General features: G+C 27.9%; 2 protein-coding genes across 2 annotated transcripts in view; one reads left to right on the plus strand and one right to left on the minus strand.

The window, feature by feature from the left end:
• Nucleotides 1-1,533: 1,533 nt before the first annotated feature.
• Nucleotides 1,534-2,096, plus strand: LOC133321210 (uncharacterized protein C16orf52 homolog A). The gene is made up of 2 exons (XM_061530298.1): nucleotides 1,534-1,636; nucleotides 1,696-2,096. The coding sequence occupies exons 1-2, from the start codon at nucleotides 1,534-1,536 to the stop codon at nucleotides 2,094-2,096; spliced, it is 504 nt and encodes a 167-aa protein (XP_061386282.1).
• A 6,729-nt stretch (nucleotides 2,097-8,825) lies between these two features.
• The window catches only part of LOC133321209 (adenylate cyclase type 2), a 100,545-nt gene continuing 86,441 nt past the window's right edge, over nucleotides 8,826-22,929 (minus strand). Inside the window, exons 9-20 of the mRNA XM_061530297.1 lie at nucleotides 20,763-20,895; nucleotides 19,957-20,695; nucleotides 16,495-16,590; nucleotides 16,019-16,137; nucleotides 15,383-15,609; nucleotides 13,169-13,376; nucleotides 12,789-13,093; nucleotides 12,552-12,714; nucleotides 12,268-12,480; nucleotides 12,096-12,200; nucleotides 9,061-9,303; nucleotides 8,826-8,965 (exon numbers count right to left, since the gene is read on the minus strand). Of these exons, the coding sequence (XP_061386281.1) occupies nucleotides 8,834-8,965; nucleotides 9,061-9,303; nucleotides 12,096-12,200; nucleotides 12,268-12,480; nucleotides 12,552-12,714; nucleotides 12,789-13,093; nucleotides 13,169-13,376; nucleotides 15,383-15,609; nucleotides 16,019-16,137; nucleotides 16,495-16,590; nucleotides 19,957-20,695; nucleotides 20,763-20,895 (2,683 nt within the window). The 3' untranslated portion in view covers nucleotides 8,826-8,833. The remainder of the gene's footprint in view (nucleotides 8,966-9,060; nucleotides 9,304-12,095; nucleotides 12,201-12,267; nucleotides 12,481-12,551; nucleotides 12,715-12,788; nucleotides 13,094-13,168; nucleotides 13,377-15,382; nucleotides 15,610-16,018; nucleotides 16,138-16,494; nucleotides 16,591-19,956; nucleotides 20,696-20,762; nucleotides 20,896-22,929) is intronic.

A 22,929-nucleotide genomic window follows, 5' to 3' on the forward strand; every position in this document is an offset into this window, starting at 1 on the left:
AAGTTGTTTCAAAATGCCTTAAAGTTATTAATTAATAATTTCAGCAAGAAGAAGCATTATGTGCTTTTGGTCAAAACTCGATCTGTAGATCCCTAAATTGCTGGAGTTTGTGTATTGTGGGTGAAGCTGGAAAAGAAAAGTTGTTTATATTGGAATTTATTTGGAAAAAACACAAGTAAATATTCAATTTATATCGAAAATTAATATATTATTAAATATCAAACATTTCAATTTAATAGAAAGTGGAAAAATAGGTCGGTAAATGCCTCAAAGAGTAAAATATATGGTTTCTCCAGTTGTTTGGGTCCCCCATCGGGGTAGTCACACAAGATTCCTTTGCTTTGGACTGCGGAATTCAGTGAATATAAAGCAAATATTGGATTGAATCGGGAATGATCTTGATTGAAAAAGTGAAGTTGTTTGTTAGTGTCCGGAAGAATTGAAAAATCTGTACATTAGATGGTGATGACCCAAATTTTATGAAAATAAAATATTCCTATGCAAGTGGGATGGAGATACACAGCAATTATATGAAAATTTAACAGTGGCATAAAAAGAAATTGATGTAAAAATAGTGATAAATTTCTGACTCAGTCAAAAGCTGAAAACTGGGTTGTGATGGAACCGCCACTTCGTTTGCCCCACAGACTGCCGATTGTGGCCGGAACCTTAGAAATACTTGTTTCTAAGCAATTGGAGTTTAGAGATTCCTATGCGATTGTCAAGCCCAATGTTGTGAAACTTAAAAATATATTTTTTAAAAAAATCCACGCCTTATGGAGACTTAAAAAAAATCCCTTTTTTAAATCCACGCCTTATGGAGACTTCAAAAAATACCTTTTTTTAAATCCACGCCTTATGGAGTCTCAAAAAATATTTGTTTTCAATCCACGCCTTATGGAGACTTTAAAAAAATTTTTTTTAATCCACATCTTATGGAGACTTCAAAAAATACATTTTTTTAAATCCACGCCTTATGGAGACTTCAAAAAATACCTTCTTTTAAATCCACGCCTTATGGAGACTTCAAAAAATACCTTTTTTTAAATCCACGCCTTATGGAGACTTCAAAAAATACCTTCTTTTAAATCCACGCCTTATGGAGACTTCAAAAAATACCCTTTTTTAAATCCACGCCTTATGGAGACTAAAAAAATACCTTTTTTTAAATCCACGCCTTCTGGAGACTTCAAAAAATACCTTTTTTAAATCCACGCCTTATGGAAACCTCAAAAATTAATTTTTTTAAATCCACTCCTTATGGAGACTTCAAAAAATACCTTTTTTTAAATCCACGCATTATTGAGACGTCCAAAAAATATCTGTTTTAAAATCCACGTCTTATGGAGACTTCAAAAAAAACATTTTTAAATCCACGCCTTATGGAGACGTCAAAAATACCTTTCTTCAAATCGACGCCTTATGGAGACTTCAAAAAATATTTTTTAATTTGAAATTTATTTATTCAGAGAATAAAACCCTTCATCGATTTTTTATTTGTTTCCCCAATTTTCACTTTTTTCAGTTTAAAAAATGGACAAATTAACCACAATTAGTGCCACATTATTTATGGCCGCAGATGTCTTTGCCATTGTTAGTTTGGCCATGCCCGATTGGATTGTGACGGAAGAGGCGGGTGAGTAAAAGCCCCTATTCAGTATATTAAATTCAAATTTAAACCCTCCTTTCTTCCAGGTGACATACGTTTGGGTCTCATGTGGACCTGTATGACCCTCTACAATCGGCCACAAGTTTGCTACACACCCGAACTACAACCCGAATGGCTAATTGCATTGGTATGCATTTTTATTGGCTGTATTTGTATTACCACAACGGTTATCCTGCTGGCATCGAGTACATGGGATCGTAATGTTATACCCTATGCCCGTTGGGTAGGATTTACAGCAATGGTATTGTTTTGTCTGGCCGCAGTGGTATTTCCTCTTGGCTTTCATATTGAAGAAATTGGTGGTCAGGCATATCAATTACCGAATACTTATAAGATTGGTATATCTTATATCCTGTTTGTGTTGGCCCTGTGGATCACAGTGGTATCGGAATTGTTCGCCGGCAAGGTGTGTTTGCCACATTTTTAAAATATGGCGGCACAGAAAATTTGTGGAATTGGTTGTACCGTAATGCATTGATCCACAACACATTCCCTTCTTTGTTGGGATTCTGTTTTTTTTTAATTCCGTTTAAGCATTTTTTGGATCTAAAAAAAAAAATTATATTTGTAATTCTATTATCTCCGATTGGAGATACCTTTGTGTTTTATTTTTTATTTTATGAATTAGTTTTAATCATAAACTTAGACCTAGAATACGCAAAAAATCTGTACAACAAAGCCAATGATTTGCCATCGCGAACAAAACTCCCCGAGTATTTTATGAACAAGTAGATGGAATGCCGATTGTATCTATCAACTGGAGATCTCTATATAATAGATGAATTGAACAGCTACACAATACAGCACAGAATTTTATTCGTCGTCAGGATGATGCATACAGATTAACCGAACAATAGCGATCGCTTCATCTTCAGAATGATGCATACAGATTGAGCCTTCGGGAGAGAGAATCTCCATATATTTTGTGCAAAACCGGAACACAAGTACTTTATCAACAACAAGACGGAATGCCGAGGATGGGATCTTCATATAATCATTCGCTTCATCTTCAAGATTGGCTACATACAGAATGAACGAATCGAAGCGAAATACGTTTCAGCATTCTCTGCTCTAGAATCTCCATATCTTTTTTGAGGCCATTTTCTTCGAATATTCTTAGTATTTGTATAAGATAGTATTTTTTGTATATATATTTAAGTTGTATTTTTATATATATCTAAGATTTGTAAATATTATTTTTAATCGTATTCATGCATTTTCTAAATCAAAATCAATTTTTTTCTAAATGTAGGAAAAAAAAATTTATAAAAATATTTATTGTGGAAAATAAATTTAAACTCGAATAAGTAAAAAAGAAAAATTTGTTGTTGTTGTAGAACTGAAATACAAGAAGTGGGGACCTCAAAAATAATTTTTAAGAAATGCACGCCTTGCGAAGATCCTTAAAAATAATTTTTAAGAAATCCAGGCCTTGCGAATATCGTTAAAAATAATTTTTAAGAAATCTACGCCTTGCGAAGATCCTTAAAAAGTAATTTTTAATAAATCCATGCCTTGCAAAGATCCTTAAAAAATATTTTTTAAGAAATCCAAGCCTTGCGAAGATCCTTTAAACATAATTTTTAAGAAATTTACGCCTTGCAAAGATCCTTAAAAATATTTTCTAAGAAATTTACGCCTTGCAAAGATCCTTAAAAATATTTTCTAAGAAATTCACGCCTTGCGAAGATCCTTACAAATAATTTTTAAGAAGTCCACGCCTTGCGAAGATCCTTAAAACTAATTTTCAAGAAATCCACGCCCTGCGAAGTTCCTTAAAAAAAATTTTAAGAAATCCACACCTTGCGAAGATCCTTAAAAACAATTTTTAAGAAATCTACGCCTTGCGAAGATCCTTAAAAACAATTTTTAGAAATCTACGCCTTGCGAAGATCCTTAAAAACAATTTTTAGAAATCTACGCCTTGCGAAGATCCTTAAAAATAATTTTTAAGAAATCTACGCCTTCCGAAGATCCTTAAAAATAATTTTTAAGAAATCTACGCCTTGCGAAGATCCTTAAAAATAATTTTTAAGAAACCTATGCCTTGCGAAGATGCTTAAAAATATTTTTTAAGAAATCTACGCCTTGCGAAGATGCTTAAAAATAATTTTTAAGAAACCTACGCCATGTGAAGATGCTTAAAAATAATTTTTAAGAAATCTACGCCTTGCGAAGTTTTTTAAAAATAGTTTTAAAAAATATATGCCTTGCAAAGTTTTTTAAAAATAATTTTTAAGAAATCTACGCCTTGCGAAGATCCTTAAAAATAATTTTTTAGAAATCCACCCCTTGCGAAGATCATTAAAAATAATTTTTAAAAAATCTACGCCTTGCAAAGATCTTTAAAAATAATTTTTAAGAAATCTACGCCTTGCGAAGATCCTTAAAAATAATTTTTAAGAAATCTACGCCTTGCGAAGATCCTTAAAAATAATTTTTAAGAAATCTACGCCTTGCGAAGATCCTTAAAAATAATTTTTAAGAAATCCACGCCTTGCGAAGATCCTTAAAAATAATTTTTAAGAAATCCACGCCTTGCGAAGATCCTTAAAAATAATTTTTAAGAAATCCACGCCTTGCGAAGATCCTTAAAAATAATTTTTAAGAAATCCACGCCTTGCGAAGATCCTTAAAAATAATTTTTAAGAAATCCACGCATTGCGTAGATGCTTAAAAATAATTTTTAAGAAATCCACGCATTGCGTAGATGCTTAAAAATAATTTTTAAGAAATCTACGCCTTGCGAAGATCCTTAAAAGTAATTTTTAAGAAATCCACGCCCTATTTTTTTAAATTCAAATAAAACCAATTTCCATTTTTTTTTTTTAATTTTGCTAAACATTTTTATTTCGATTTCTCATTATTGTTTGTGTGTGTGTGTATATAATTATTATAATAATATGACATATTTGTTCTTTTACAATACAGTTATTATTATTGATTTATTTTTTCACAAAAAATAGATTTTTTCTATTTTTTTTTAACTATTTTTTTTAATATATATTTTTAATATATATATATTTTTATATATAATATATTCAACATACACACCTAATATATATTTATTTTTAGTTAATTTTTTCTTAATAACTCTACTTTTTCACTTTGTGTAACATACAATCATAATAAAAAAACTTAAATCTATAATAAAAACAGAAAGAAAAATATTTAAAAAAATAAAATTAATTTTTTTTTAATAATAATAATTTAGTATAAAAAATAGTTGTGTTGTTTGTGTTATAATTTCTTTATATATATATAAATATATAAATATTTAGTTTATATATAAATATATATTTTTTTATATAAATATGTATTTTTTCTATTTAATTTATTTAAAAAAAAATAGATAACTTTCGTTAAACCTTTACATTTTTTCATGATCTGTTTTGGTTTGTTTACATTTTTTTATTGTTGTGTAGTTGCTGTTGGCTGCCGTTATCATGTTTAGCATTGCATACTCATTGCATAGAGACTGTGAGAGACAGAGATAGTGAGTGTGTGTGAGAGAGAGTAGTAGTAGTAGGTGGGCATTAAGAGGTTAGTTTGTTTAGCCGTTAGAGACAGTTGTTTTTGTTGTTGTAAGAATAAAAAAGTATTCTTTGAGGTATATCTTCACAGAGAGAGGGCGACAGAGACATAATGTAAGAGAGAGAGAGGAAGTGGGTGTGAGACAGAATATGTGTGTGAGATAGAGTGGCTGTGTGATAGCTAGGTTGTGTGTGAGTGATATTGTTTTGTTGTTAGTGCAATTAAATGGGCAACAATTTAAAGTAATATTAAGGGGAACAAAATAAAATAATTCTTAATAGAATAATAAACATTTTGTTTAACATTATTAAATTAACATAACAAATGTGTTGTTGTTTTTCCGTTTTCACAAAAACAACATAAAAAAAATAACATTTACATTTAAAAATTTGTTCTTTTAATAAACACCTAAGGCTATATGTTGGAGAAAAAACAAGATAGGGAGCAACAACAACGACAAGAGTGAGAGTCCTCGGCAAATGTTTGGCAGTCTTTTGCGCAAAAAAAAAGATTCCCCTTCTTCATGATGGCGTTTCATAACTATGGCAGCTTGGTGTTATTAGGGCCTAAGGCAAAATTAACTTCCCTTCCCCTCCTCCCCCACCTCATTTTAAGCGTATGAAAATGTAAGGTCATTGGATTTTTGGCCATTACCACATATTCAGCCGAAGCAAAACTAAACACGACGATTACAAAGGTGAATGAGTGGCTGCTTTTAAGAACGTTTGAGGGAAATTTAAAGGGTGAGGATGAGTTTCCGAGTTATCGATAATATTGCTATAGAAATTTGAGTAATCGATTACTTTTTTATTATATTATTTTTTAAATTATCGAGCGAGTATAACATAACATTGTTATCGGTAACTTTTTTTTTGGAATATGTTATTATCGAAAAATTTCTTATTATTTTATCGATAATTTATGTTATTAAACGAAGTTTCCCCATAAAAAATATTTGTATCGATAATATTCTTTTTTTTCAAGAAATATTGTTATCGATTATTTCTCTTTATAGAAAATTATGTTGTTAATCGAATATTTTATTGAATTAGACTCTGATTACTATTTCTATAGTAAATTCTGTTATCGATAAATATTAAATGAATATGTTGTTATCGATATTTTTCAAAGAATATATTGTTATCGATTATCTTTTGCAAAGAAATGTTCTTTTTCGATCATATTTCTTTGAAAAATTTTGTTATCGATAAATATTATCAATAATTTTTTGACGAAAATTTTGTTATTGATTAACTTTACCACAAAAATAATCTATTATCGACATTTTTTAATATATTATCGATTTTGTTTCCTCTAGAATATACTATTATCGAGTATTTTTGATTACAAAAGTTTTTATCGATTATCTTTTCCCCAGAAAATTCTGTTATCGATAAATTTTTAATAATTATCGATTTTGTTCTCTTTAGAATATTCGATATCGATATTTTTTCCGAAGAATATGGTGTTATGGATCATTTTTTCCTATGGAAAAATTTGTTATCGATAATATTTACTATAGATTATATTGTTATCGGTTATGTTTTTTAATGAAAAGTATATTTATCGATATTTTTATTGAAGAAAAATGGTGTTCTATAAACAATGTTGTTATTGATATTTTTACTAAACAAATTGGTTATCGATATTTTTACTAAAAAAATTTGTTTATCGATATTTTGTACTGAAAAAAATTTGGTTACCGATAATTTTTTTATCGTTATTTGTAATACATCGATAATTTTTTTCTTCCATGGAAATAACTTGTTACGGATAAAATTTTCTAAAGAATATATTATTATCGACGGAAAATGTTGTTATCGATATATTTTTCTATGAAAATTGTTGTTATCGATAATTTTTTTTTTTAATTTTGGATAACGATAAAATTTTTTATATTGAAAATGTTTTTATCGAATTGTTTCGATAATACTTTCTATATAATATATTGTTATCGATTATGGGGTTTATACTTTTATCGATAATTTTACCGAAGGAAAATGTTGTGACCGATATATTTTTCTATGAAAAATTGTGTTATAGATAATTATTTATATAAAAATTTGGTTATCGATACTTTTTTTGGGAATTTTGTTATCGATATTATTTTCTATACAATGTATTATTATCGATTAAGGTTTTTATGAAAATTTTTTAATAAACATTTTGGTTATCGACAGATTGATTTTTGCTATAGAATATGGTGTTATCCACAATTTTTTGATAGTAAATTTTGATTTCGATAATTTTTTCTGTGCAAAATTTTGTTATCGGTAATATTTCTTATAAAAAAATTTCTTATCGATAGTTTTTTCTATAGAAATTTTTGTTATCGATATTTTTTCTATAGAAAATTTTTTTATCGATAATTTTTTGTAAGAAATATTTTGTTGGCGATAATTTTATTTGTGGAAAATTTTGTTATCGATAATGTTTTCTGTGGAAATGTGATTATCGATTATTGTTACTATATAAAATGTTGTTATCAATAACAATTTGCGCTCATTTGTGGGATATATTGATTTTTTGTATGGAAAATTTTGTTATCGATAATTTTTTCGATAGAATATTTTGATATCGATCATTTTTTCTATGGAAAGTCTTATTATCGATAATACTTTTCTATTAAAAATTTTGTTATTGTTATTTTTTCCTGTAGAAAATTTTGTTTTGGATAATTTTTTTCTTTACATAATTTTGATATCGATAATTTTTTCTTTAGAGAATGCTGTTATCGATAAATCTATGGAAAATTTTGTTATCGAAAATTTTTCCTACAAAAAAAAATTTTATCGACATTTTTTGGTAAGAACTATTTTTTATCGATAATGTTATTGGTGTAACAATTTGTTATCGATTTTTTCTATGGAAATGTGATTATCGATTATTGTTAATATATAAAATGTTGTTATCGATAAATATTTCCGCTCATTTGTGGGTTATATGGTGTCCTGGTGGTCTCTACCCCTTTCCCCTGCTGCCTTTTCACCTGCCTCTCCTGTGTGGCATTTTTGTTGTTTTTTCTCCATTATTATAATTGTTGTTGTTGTAAAAAATATTTATATATGCATGTGTATATAAATGTGTGTGTGTATGTATGTGTATATAAATTAAATGCTTTCGGGATAATTGAAATATGATTGTATGTAAATAAAAATAATTTTTTAATTCTTAGGTTAGGGTTCTGGGTGGTGGTGATGACGAGGATGATGAGGATATTTGCGGGTCATCGGGAAGTTAATTAAAATTTTTTGTTGTTAACTTCATTTTGTTTTTGTTCGCGTCAGCTTTTTTCTTCTTCTACCTTCCTGGTAGGACTTTTTATTTAAATTGGCTTTTTTATGTGATCTGGTAATTATGATGAGGGAGTAGGATATGGGTGGGTTGGGGATTCGAACTCTAGGGTGTGTGGGTGGAGGTGTTGTTGTAATAAATATAATTTTTCTGCTAAATAATGATTTTATTTTTCACTTTTTGTTCTTTTGATTACTAATTTGCATAATTTTTCCATTAGCGATTAATTTGTTTTTTAATGAGTTTTTGTGTTGTTGTTTTTTTAATTTTTTTTGGAAATTATTATTAATAACAATTAAAAAAAAAGATAACCTAAAAAACGAAAAACAGAATTCTTTACAATTTGCCATCGAATGGTGTCTTTACAAAATAGGTGACTAGATTTCCCTTGCCCTTGACATAGGTCAGGCCGCGGCATTCGCATTCATAGCCGGCGGCCATGAGAATTTTGGCGGTGTGCTCCGTTGTCTGTAAAGAGAGAGAGAGTGTGTGAAAGAGATAGGGAGAGAGAAGAGAAAATACAATCACACTGATAAATCAAATTGTCATATCGGCCACCTTACCTGTAATCTGCCCATAACACCGCATGAATCCATGCGCGATGCCACATTAACGGTATTACTCCAAATGTCATACTGGGGCTTCTGGGCTCCTATCACCCCGGCAATAACTGGTCCATGATTGAGCCCTATGCGTAGTCGGAAACGTTGAAATGATTCACGATTTATCGAATCCAGAATTGACATCAGGGCAATGGCAAATTCCACCAGAATGACAACATTGTGTTCCTCGGTGCGTTTCTCGTCCTAAGGGGTGGGGATTGAGAGCGGGGGCGATTGAGGTGGAGATCGGGATAGAGGTCGAGGGATTTTGTTATCGGCAGAAGCATGTTGATAAAATGGAAATAAAAGAAGAAAAAAATATATCAATTTTTTTTCGATTTTTGTTATCGATTTTTTTAATTTTGTTATCGATTTTATATAAAAAAATTTTGTTATCGATTTTTTTTCTTTACCAAATTTTGTTATCGATTTTTTTATAATGAAATATTTTTATCGATATACAAAAATTTTTATCGATAATTTTTTTGTTATCGATATATTTTTCTTTAAAAAAATTTAGTTATCGATTTTTTCCTACTCAAATATTGAAAAATTAATTAATACTAAATTTTTTATCGATAATTTTTTTGGCGAAAAATTTTGTTATCGACAATTAAGTTTGCAAAAAAAATTGTTATCGATTAAAATTATATGCAAAAATAATGTTATCGGCAAAATGTATTCATCTAACAAATATATAAAAATTGTTATCGATAATTTTATTTGTTATCGAAATATTTTTATTTAGATAATTTTATCGATATTTTTTTTTTGTTACCGATTTTTGCATAAAAATATTGAAAAAAATAATACTAATTTTTTTTATCGATTAATTGTTTTTACGATAATTATTTTGTTATCGATAATTGTGTTTGCAAAAAATTTGTTATCGATTAAAATTATCTGCAAAAATAATGTTATCGGAAAAATGTATGTATAAATATCTTTGTTATCGATCAAATTTTCGGGCGATAACTATGTTATCGATCAATTTTTAAAGATAGCCTTGTTATCGATTAATTTTTTGTAGTAACGTATTTCTTTAGAAATACTAGTTAGCAATCGATTTTTTTTAAAAAAAAGCGTTGTTATCGGGTGATTTTTTGAAGAAAATGTTGTTATCGATCTATTTTTCGATTTTTTTTATAGAAAATTTTGTTGTCGATTAGTTTTACTGCAGGGAATCGTGTTATCGATCAGATTTTTTGACAAAAATGCAGATTTCTTTAGAAAATATTGTTATCAATTCATTTTTCCAAAAAAAAAAGTTGTTATCGATCGATTTTCTTAAAGAAAACTTTGTTATCGATCCAGATTTCTTTAGAAAATATTGTTATCGATCCATTTTCCAAAGAAAAAGTTGTTATCGATCTCTTTATACACTGAAAATCTTGTAATCGATATATATTTTCTATATAAACGTTTGTTATCGATTAGTTTTCAGCAGAGAATCGTGTTATCGATCAGCTTTTATGGAAAACAGTTTGTTATCGACTGATGTTCCTAACGAAAGCTTTGTTATCGATCCAGATTTCTTTAGAAAATATTGTTATCGTACGATTTTTTCTATAACAAGTTTGATATCGATTATTTTTTCTGTAAGAAATCGTTTTATCGATCACTTTTTATGTAAAGAAATTTGTTATCGATCAGTTTTTCTAATGAAAACATTGTTATTGATCGATTTTTCTCAAAAAAATGTTATTGATCGATTTTTTTCTATAGAAAAGTTTGTTATCGATTAGTTTTTTTGCAGGGAATTGTGTTATCGATCAGCTTTTATGGAAAAAAATTTGTTATCGATTGATTTTCCTAAAGAAAACTTTGTAATCGATCCAGATAACTTTAGAAAATATTGTTATCGATCCAGTTGTACAAAGAAAAAGTTGTTATCGATCTCTTTTTTTGATGAAAATATTGTTATCGATATATTTTTCCTATCGAAAAGTTTGTTATCGATTAGTTTTTCAGCAGCGAATCTTGTTATATATATTTTTCTGTACAGGAATTTGTTATCGATATATTTTTTTAAAGAAAAGGTTGTTATCGATTCAGATTTCTGCAGAAAATATTGTTATCGATTGATTTTTCTAAGGAAAATATAGTTATTGATCGATTTTTAGTAGAGAATATTCTTATCGTTAAATTTTTCTGTAGAGTAATATGTTATCGATCGGTTTTTCTGAAAAAAATGTTGTTATCGATCTTGATTTCTATAAAAAATGTAGTTATCGATGAACTTTTCCATATTTGTTATGGATCATTTTTTTCTGTCGATAGTTATATTATCGATCGATGTTTTTATCGAAAACAATGTTATCAATACAGATTTCTATAGAAAATGTTGTTATCGATGAACTTTTTCATAGAGAACTTTGTTATCGATCATTTTTTTCTGTCGATATTTTTATTATCGATCGATATTTCTTTCGAAAACAATGTTATCGATCCATATTTCTATAGATTAACTTTCCATAGAAAACTTTGTTATAGGTAAATTTTTCTGTCGATAACTGAATTGTCGATCGACGTTTCTATAGAAAACAATGTTATCGATACAGATATCTATTGGACATTTATTTATCGATTAACTTTTCCACAGAAAACTTTGTTATCGATTAATTTTTCTGCCGATAACTTAGTTATCAATTCACATTTCTATAGAAAATTTAGTTATCGATTATCTTATCCACAGAAATTGTATTATCGGTTAATTTTCGACTGCTATCGAAATTTTATTTCATCGATAACATTGTTATCGATATTTTTTGCTTAAATATTTTCCTTATTCAGAATTTTTGTTTTCAATATTATGTTATCGATCATTTTTCCAATCAAAATTACATTTATCGAAAATCAATATTGTGTTATCGATAATAATTTTGTAGGGGTAACTTACCGCAAAATTACGCATCAGCTGCATGCGCAAAAACGATATTTATTTTTAAGAAAACAATATTAAATTCTATTCGAAATTAAAGGGAATCGGAACTTACCTTGGCTCCCTCCTCCTTGCCGGGCCTCAGGCCCGATGCACACATATAGGTACTAGCAATGGTTTTGATTTTTTCGATGCCGCTAAATTTCGGTTTTAATAGTAACTGGAAAAGAAATTTCCAAATTTTTATTATGGATTGTTATCGATAACTTATGGAAATGGTTCCATACCTTATCAAAATCGCATATAATTTCGTTCAATAATCTCAAACACTCCAGACCCTGTTTATTTACATCGGTCTCATCGTAGAACTCCTTATAGTTCGGTATGGAGGCAAACATAACGGCAACACAGGAATAGCTTTCGTGGTAGAGTTCTGAAGTGTTCTGTTGGCTAAGAAAATGGGTGGCCACATGGGCGGGTAGGATGTTCTCCAGGAGGATCTGCAGTGGCAGAGAGGGAGAAAATAATTAAAAGGGTTCTCTTTTGGGGGATTATGGTTTTGAAGCCCTACCTTATTGATACCCCTCATTGTTTCGACTTCTTCCTGTTCCACCTTTAGCTTGGCCTTCCACAGGAAATCGGTGCGGGCCACATATTCACCCTGGCGATCGAGGGTGTGCAGAACCGCCACCACCAGCAACAGCAATAGGAAACTTTTTACTTCGATGGGGAAACTGAAAGACAGAAGAGACGGGAGAAAAAGGCGGATTATAATCAAGGGTCTCTGGTAGAGGTATTCGGTCCTTACTAGTCCATACGATATCGCGCATTGTAGAGCTCGAATAGATTACTAAAATGCAGCACGACAATTTGACACACCAACGCCACAAACATTGTGAAGAATTTCAGAATGAAACCCGACCTCAGGAAGGCCGATACTGCGGCCAAACTAATCGCGCAGCAGAATAGATATATTGGAGCGATTTGTAGATCGGGATATGGGGATATTGAATCTATGTCAGGTATTGAAGAATCATTCGATATATTTGAGATGCCGGTGAAGTTGAGATTTGAGACCTCTTCGACGCTATAATCCTCAAAGGCGAAGTTGATCTGAAAAAAAAACCGGAAAAATAGATGAGGGACTTAAAGAGTTTGGTTGGGTTCCGCAGCTCTCATGAAACTTACCACACTAAACACCGCACAGGCCGATATTAAAATATTCACGATAATAAAAATAGCCATGCGCAGAAACCGACTACTGGCCACCACCTGTCCCGGTCCATTGCGATCGCTTGTCGTCGAATTAATATCAGGAACGTGCATGTTGCTCAGATAAAGGAAGAGGCCCAGGGAGATAAAGGTGGCTATCAGGGAGCCCAGCAAGGCAAGATTGCTAGAGAATGAAAAAAATCGATAATAATTTGTATAGAAAATATTGTTATCGATAACAACTTTTATAAAAAATTTTGTTATCGATAACATTTGTTATGAAAAATATTGTTATCGATAGCAATTGTCATAGAAAATGATGTCATTGATCACAATTTCTGTAGAAAATTTTGTTATCGATAACAAATTGTTTTGAAAATGTTGTTATCGATAATTAAATATTGTTATCGATCAACTACAATAAAGAAATATTAGTTATTCAAAATCGTTTACGCATAAAATAGAGTTGTCGATAATAATTTCGGAAGAAAATGTTGTTATCGATAATAATTTCCACATAAAATATAGTTATCGATAACAATTTAAATTGTAGTTCATCCAATTTCCATATCGATGAACTATAATAATGAAATAGTAGTTATCGAAAATTGTTCAAAATGAAACAACTGTTATCGATATCTAAAGAAAATTATGTTATCGATAGTAGTTCCTATGGAAAATGTTTTTATCGATAACATCGTATTTAAAGAAAATAACGTTATCGAAAAAAATATAGACAAAAAATTTTGTTTTCGATAATAATTTCTATAAAAAATATTGTTATCGAACCCTATTTTTATAGAGAATATTGTTATCGATAAAAATTGTAACAAAAATGGTGTTATCGAACACAATTTTTATAGAAAATGTTATGAACGATTAATTTATTTATACACAATGATGTTATCGATGACATTTTCTGCAAAAAATGTTGTTATCGATAACATTTTCTGTAGAAACAGTTGTTATCGACGAAATTTTCTATAGAAATGTTGTTATCGATGACATTTTCTGTAAAACATTTTATTATCGATGACAATTTCTATAGAAAATGTTGTTATCGATGACATTATCGATAGAAAATGTTGTTATCGATGACATTATCGATAGAAAATGTTGTTATCGATAAAAATTTATATAGATAATGTTGTTATCGATAACAATTTCTATAGAAAATGTTGTTATCGATAACAATTTCTATAGAAAATTTTGTTATCGGTGACATTTTCTGCAGAAAATGTTGTTATCGATGATGTTTTCAGTATAAAATTTTGTTATCGATGACATTTTCTGTAGAAAATTTTGTTATCGATACTATTTTCTAGAGAAAATGTTGTTATCGATTATATTTTCTAGAAAAAATATGTTAACGAAAACATTTTCTGTAGAAAATGTTGTTATCGATGACATTTATGTTATCGATGAAATTTCCTGTAGAAAATGTTGTTATCGATAAGAATTTCTGTATAAACTGTAGTTATCGATCACATTTTCTGCAGAAATTTGGTTATCGAAGACATTTTCGATAGAAAATGTTGTTATCGATAACAACAATTTCAGTAGAAAATATTGTAATCGATGACATTTTCTGTAAAATATTTTCTAGAGAAAATGTTTGTTATCGATGACATTTTCTATAGAAAATTTTGTTATCGATAACATATTTTGTGGAAAATATTGTTATCGATGACATTTTCTGTAAAAAATTTAGTTATCGATACTATTTTCTAGAGAAACTGTTGTTATCGATGATATTTTCCGTTAAAAATATGAATATCGATGAAATTTTCAGTAGAAAATGTTGTTATCGACACTATTTTCTAGAGTAAATGTTGTTATCGATGACATTTTTTGTAGAACATATTGTTATCGATAAAATTTTACATAGAAAATGCTGTTATCGATAACTGTTTTGTTAACAAATGTTGTTATCGATACTAATTTATGTAGAAAATCGTGTTATCGATAACAATATCTGTTATCGATCGCATTTACTGTGGAAAATATTGTTATCGACTAATTTTGATATCGATGACACTGTTATCGAATCACTATTCTACAGAAAACACTGGGAAATGTTCTTATCGACCATTTTTTTTATCGATAACACTGTTATCGAACTCATTTTCTATAAAAAATTGTTTGTAATTCATTCCCCCTCTAAAAATTCGCTCCCTTCCCAATACTCACATATCCATAACAATTAATTGCACCGCCGCAATCGAAACGAACAGCAAAAATGCACAGATTAAATCATAACGAAAATGAGTATCCGGCTGGGCGCGATACATAACCTCGCGTGGCGTATTGCGATACCACATGGTGAGCGGTTTCAACTCCGTGGGCGGGCCAAAGCAATTGAAATTAAAACATTTACGTTCGGGTGGCAATAAATTTGATTCAATCATGGTGATGCTCTGTGAAAGAAGGAAAAATGGAAAGAAAAAGAAGAAAAGAAAGGAATGAGAAAAAATTGTTAGGAAATTAAATGAATACGGCATGGTGACAAAGGGTGGAGGGGAGGGGATAGGAATGTGGTAGAGGAGGTAAATAAAAACACTTAAGTTAAAGTAATCCAAGCAGGTATGAAAAATTGCAAAGTTTCGGAAAATTTCATTTTCTTTCTCGTAACTTTTAGGAAATTCGGTAGAGGGGGTAGGGAGGGGGTGTCATGGTTGAGATAAACTGCATCCTTCAGGACCTATGGCATTTTTAAAAGAAAGCCATCTTGTGGCAAATCCAATTTTCGAAATTTTTTTCCTCACTAACACATTCACACCTGCTCGTAAAAATCGATAACAAAATTTCACATATACGAATACTTACCGCCAACCCAATATTCTTATACAGCTTCGATTCGGCAATATTGGCAAATGGTCTATCCGCACCCCAGCATTCCACATATTTGGTCATCTTCGATGAGGGGCGATTACGGGTGACATGACCTGCAAGTGTGTAGGTGAATATATGAGTGCATGTGTGTGTGTGCGAGTGTTTATCGATACCGGAAAGGATGCCAAGAAAAGTGATATCCGTTCGAAAAAAAAAATTGTTAAAAACAAATAAAATTCAATTTTATTGGAAAAAAATACTGAAACGTTTTTTATGGTCCATGGGTCAATTGCTTTTTTCTTTCCATCTCAAGGTGATTGGAAAATAAAATCGAAAATAATTTCATTTATTTAAACTTTTCTATCCATTTGCTTAGAAAAGTTTTTTTTTTGATGTCATTTCCACATGCCAGCTAGCATGTTTGTGCATGTCAAGTTTTTATTTGTTATAGTAATGTTCGACAACCTTACCTGAATGACTGCGAAAACTTTCATTTGTGTGGAAGGACATTTTGCGTTCGGTAAATGAGGCTGAGGAACGGCGGCGATCGGCGAAAGAGATGAGACCTGGAAGAAAAAAAATTAAAATTTTTTGAAAAAAATTCTTTATTTAAAAAGAAACGAATTTTTTTTATTACAAAAAAAAAATTAAAAAACATTTAACAATTTTTTTTTGAAATTTTTTTTCAAAAAAATTTTTTTTCGAAGCCCACCATAAAAAATCAACGCCTCGAGATTTTTTTTTAAAAAATTAAAAAAAAGTTGAAAAATTTTTTTTCAAAAAATTTAAAAAAAGTTTTGAAATATTTTTTTCAACAATTTTTTAAAAATTTTTGAAGCCTACCATAATTTTTAAAAATTATTTTTGAAACCTACCATAAAAATCCATGAGTTATGATAAGATACAAAAATAATTTCGATTTTTTTTAAATTTAATTTTTTTTCAAAAAATGTTTTAAAATTATTTTTCTTATTTATTTTCTTTATTAAAAAAATTCGAAATTTTTGAAATTGTTTTTTTCAAAAAATTTTTAAAAATTAAAAAAAAATAAAAAAATGTTGAATTTTTTTTCTTCTTCAAAAAATAATTCGATTTTCAAAAATAATTTCGATTTTTTTTAAATTTAATATTTTTTTTTTCAAAAAATGTTTTAAATTTATATTTTTCTTATTTATTTTCTTTATTAAAAAAAATTCGAAATTTTTGAAATTGTTTTTTTCAAAAAAATTTTAAAAATTAAAAAAAAATAAAAAAATGTTGAATGTTGAATTTTTTTTATAAAAGTTTAAAAATTATTTTTTTATTTTTTTTTTATTTTTAAAAATTTAAACAAAAAAAAAAAAAATAAAAAATGTTGAAAATTAAATTAAAAAAAAATTGAAATAATTATTTTTGGAGCCTACCATAAAAATCCACGCCTTATGATAGAGTACAAAAATTTTGAATTTTTTTTTTTAATTAAAAAAAAAAATTTTTGAAAATTTTTTTTTCAAAAAATTTTTAAAAATTATGATAGGCTTCACAATTTTTTAAATTTATTTTTGAAGCCTACCAAAAAATTCTACGGCTTCAAAAATAATTTCGAATTTTTTTTCTTTCTTGGAAGGAAAAAATTTGAAAAAATTAATTCTTTATTAAAAACAAATTCGACATTTTTGAAATTTTATTTTCAAAAAATTTTTAAAAATTAAAAAAATATTGCAAAATTATCTTTTTAAAAAATATTTTTTCAAAAATTTTTTTAAAATTATTTTTGAAGCCTACCATAAAAAATCCACGCCTTATGATAGGCTTCAAAAATAATTTCGAAATTTTTATTAAATTAAAAAAAATTAATAAAAAATTTTGAAATTTTTTTTTCCAAAAAAAATTTAAAAATTATTTTTGAAGCCTACCATAAAAAATCCACGCCTTATGATAGGCTTCAAAAATAATTTCGAATTTTTTTTTAAATTAAAAAAAAAAATTTTAAAAAATTTTTGAAAATTTTTTTAAAAAATTAAAAAAAAAAAAATTTTTTGAAGCCTACCATAAAAAATCCACTCCTTATGATAGGCTTCAAAAATAATTTCGATATTTTTTTTTTAATTAAAAAATTTTTTTTTTTTTCAAAAAAAAATTTTTAAAATTTTTTTTTGAAGCTTCAAAAATAATTTCGAATTTTTTTTACATATTAAAAAAAATTAAATTTTTTTAAAAAAATATTGAAAAATTATTTTTTTAATTTTTTATTTTATTTTTAAAATATAAAACAAAAAAATAAAAAATGTTGAAAATTAAATTAAAAAAAAAAAAATTTAAAAAAATATTTTTTCAAAATTTTTTAAAAATTATTTTTGAAGCCTGCCATAAAAATCCACGCCTTATGATAGGCTACACAAATTTTGAATTTTTTTTAAATTAAAAAAAATAATAAAAATTTTTGAATTTTTTTTTAAATTTAAAAATTATTTTTGAATCCACGCCTTATGATAGGCTTCAAAAATAATTTCGAAATTTTTTTTAAATTAAAAAAAAAAATTTAAAAAAATTTTTGAAAATTTTTTTAAAAAATTAAAAAATTTTTTATTTTGAAGCCTACCATAAAAAATCCACGCCTTATGATAGGCTTCAAAAATAATTTCGATAATTTTTTTTTAATTAAAAACATTTTTAAACATTTTTTTGAAGCTTCAAAAATAATTTCGAATTTTTTTTTACATATTAAAAAAAAATTAATTTTTTTAAAAAAAATATTGAAAAATTATTTTTTTAAATTTTTTATTTTATTTTTAAAATATAAAAAAAAATGTTGAAAATTAAATTAAATAAAAAAAAAAAATTTAAAAAAATATTTTTTCAAAAAATTTTTAAAAATTATTTTTGAAGCCTACCATAAAAAATCCACGCCTTATGATAGGCTTCAAAAATAATTTCGATTTTTTTTTAAATTAAAAAAAAATTAAAAAATTTTTTGAAAATTTAATAAAAAATTTAAAAAAAAATTTTTTGAAGCCTACCATAAAAAATCCACGCCTTATGATAGGCTTCAAAAATAATTTCGAAATTTTTTTTAAATTAAAAAAAAATTTAAAAAATTTTTGAAAATTTAAAAAATTTTTGAAAATTTAATAAAAAATTTAAAAAAAATTTTTTTTGAAGCCTACCATAAAAAATCCACGCCTTATGATAGGCTTCAAAAATAATTTCGATAATTTTTTTTTAATTAAAAAATTTAAAAAAATTTTTAAAAATTTTTTTGAAGCTTCAAAAATAATTTCGAATTTTTTTTACATATTAAAAAAAATTAAATTTTTTCCAAAAAATTTTTTTTCAAAAATATTTTTAAAAATTATTTTTGGAGCCTACCATTAAAATCCACGCCTTATGATGGGCTTCAAAAATAATTTCGAATTTTTTTTTTTAATTAAAAATTTTTGTTTTCAAAAAATTTTTAAAACGTATTTTTGAGGCCTACCATAAATATCCACGCCTTATGATAGGCTTCAAATATAATTTCGATTTTTTTTTAAAAATTAAAAAAAGTAAATAAATATTTTGAAAAAAAATTAAAAAATTTTTAAAAATTTTTTTTTTTCAAAAAAAAAAATGTTAAAAAATTATTTTTGAAAATAAAAAAAAATTCGAAAAAAAATTTTTTTTTCAAAAAAAAAAAAAAAAAACAAAAAAAAAAAAAAAAATTTTTAAAAAAAAATAAAATTTTTTTTCAAAAAAATTTTTAAAAATTATTTTTGAAGCCTACCATAAAAAATTCACGCCTTATGATAGGCTTCAAAAATAATTTTTAAAAATGCACTCCTTGTCCTACTGTCCTGCCATGGCATTTAATGGAACTTAGTTTCCATTTCTAAGTTCATTTTCCCTCCATCCTGCATCATCTGCATATCCTTTCAGCTAAAAATTGTTTACCTGAAATTGACACAGCCACTTACCTTGCACCGATAGCTTCCGTTTGCTCTTTGCCTCCGGCACATCGGAAGTTAACAAATTATTGCCAGTTGTGGTCGTTGCTGCAGTACCTGCCCCTCCAGATCCTGCTGCAGCAGCATTGGTGCTATTAACCGAGTTGGCAATCGCATTGCCATTCAAAGCTGCGGATGAGTCCAGATGTGCCAGAGGATTTTCTGTGATATTCGTGGTGGGGGTGGTGGCCACTGCGCCACCCTCACTGCCACTGGCACTGAGGCCATCATCATTGGGTAGACTCAGCGAAGACTTGGGTGTTAGAGAGGCATGAGTATTATTATTGGCCAGTTCATTGGCTGTGGCAACCGATTCGGGTAACAACGAAGTGGCATCCTTGGCTTCATTGTGCCGCAGTTCGACTGCATCCTCATCTTCTTCTTCCTTAATTGACATCGATGTCGTTGTTGAGGATAATTGTGGCAATTTGGGTTCAGGAGAGCTGCTACCACCTCCTAATCCTCCACCAGCAGTCGCTCCTGTTGGTGACTGGGCCCCATCCACCCCCTTAAAATTGACAATGGTCAGGGGAAGCAGCTTCTCGAAGGCCTCTGCATCAGCATTCCGACTGCCATGGCTGCCGCCTGAGCTGTAGACATTACTGCCAACCTGTTGCTGCTGTTGTTGATCGGTGGGATTATCTGCAGCCTCCAAGGAGTTACTGCATTCGATGACACGTGGCACCGGGTGCGAAATATAGGTGGGTTTCTACAAAAAAAAAAACGGAATGAATTAAATAAAAAAATCTGCATTCGCCATGTCTTTGGCGGCTTACCTTTGGTGGCACAATTAAATAGGTTTCAATTTTATGATCTGCCAAATAGGAATCACGACTACCGCCATTACCCTCTTCCACTTCGAATTCGCCATTCAGGAAATCCAATGTTTTTTTAGTGATGTGGACTCGTCTGATGGAGGATAACAAAAAAAACGGAAATAATTTAAGAAAAATAAATAAACAGCAGGAAAAGGAGAGTGCGGAAATGGAGGGAGGAAGAGGAGAAAAGCAAATTTTCAATATTCTCATGTCTATTGGATTCCGCCGAATTTTTTATTCGCATTTTCAATTTTGTTTTCTTTATCATTTTTTTGGTGGTGATGGCTGGAAAATTGGTTTCACTTGATTGAAATTTTTTTATTTGTTTGGCGGTTCGGATGTGAAGTAAATATCGACAGGAGATTGGGAGGGGGGTGCGGAACAGAATATTATATTTATACTATGCTGCAAATATTATTTTTATTCGGTTCCCACACCCACCTTTTATTTGACAATAAAAATACATTTTATTCTCTTTGAAAAAGTTATCGATAACAAATTTTGACAACAAAAAATTATCGATAATAATTTTTTCCAACAAAATTTCATCAATAATATTTTAACAAAAAGTTATCGATAACATGATTTTCGATAGCATAATTTATCGATATTTATCGATTTTCAATATAAAATGTTATCGATAACATAGAATATGTGATCGATAATATCTTCTTCTATTGAAAAAATTATCGATAACAAATATTTAATTGAAAAAATTATCGATAACAAGTTTTTCTAGTGAACAAATCATCGATAACAAGATTTCTTATGAAAAAAATGTACCGATAATAAGAATTTCTATTGAAAAATTTATCGATAACAAGATTTCTATTAAAAAAATTAACGATAACAATTTTTTGAAAGGTAAATATTATCGATAACAAACTTTCTATTGACAAAATTATCGATAACAAGTTTTTCCTTTGAAAATCTAAGCGATAACAATATCGATAATATGCAATAAGTGAACGATAATAACTTCTTATCGATAACAAGTTTTTCTCTTAAAAATGAACCGATAATAATTTTTTCTATTGAAAAAATTATCGATAACAAATGTTTCTATTCAAAAAAGTATCTATAACAGGTTTTTTCATTGAAAAGGTCAATGTTATCTATAACAAGTTTTCTATTGAAAAATATCGATAACAAGTTTTTCTATAGCAAAACTAATCGATAACAATATCGATAATATGGAATAACTGAACGATAATAATTCCTTCTATTAAAAAATATCGATAACAATCTTTCTATTAAAACAATTATCGATAACAAGATCTTCAAATATCAATATTACCGATAACAAGTTTTTCTAATAAAAAAAAATCGATAACTAGTTTTTCTATTGAAAAAATTATCGATAAAAAGTTTTTATATTTAGAAAGTTACCGATAACAAGTTCTTCTATTGAAAAATGTACCGATAACAAATTTTTCTATTGATAAAATTATCGATAACAAGTTTTTCTATTGATAAAATTATCGATAACAAGTTTTTCTATTGAAAACATTTTCGATAACAGGTTCTTCTATTAAAAATTATTAATAACAAGTTTTTATAGGGAACAAGTTCAAAGATCAATATTATCTATAACAAGTTTTTCTGTTGAACAAATTATCGATAACAAGTATTTCTGTTGAAAAAATGATCGATAACAAGTTTTTCTATTGAAAAACTAATCGATAACAAGTTTTTCAAAGGCCGATATTTTCGATAACTTGGTTTTCTATTGAAAAAATTATCGATAACAAGTTTATCTATTGAAAAAATTATCGATAACAAGTTTCTGTGGCAAAACAAATTATCGATAACACCATTATCTATAGAAAAAGTTATCGATAACAGAATTTTCAATAGACAATAATATCGATAGCAACATCTTCTACATAAAATATTATCGATAAAAACATTTTCTGCTGAAAACTGCCTCGATAACAAATGCTTCTATTGAAAAACTAATCGATAACAAGTTTTTCTTTTTAAAAATTTATCGATAACAAGTGTTTCTATTGAAAAAATTATACATAACAAGTTTTTCTATTAAAAAAGTTATCGATAACATAATTTTCTATAGACAATAATATCGATAACAACATCTTCTACCTAAAATATTATCGATAACAAA

The sequence above is a fragment of the Musca vetustissima genome, unplaced genomic scaffold (assembly GCF_032173495.1).
Source record: "Musca vetustissima isolate MV318-11 ecotype Yass unplaced genomic scaffold, APGP_CSIRO_Mvet_v1 utg8326, whole genome shotgun sequence".
Lineage (NCBI taxonomy): Eukaryota > Metazoa > Arthropoda > Insecta > Diptera > Muscidae > Musca > Musca vetustissima.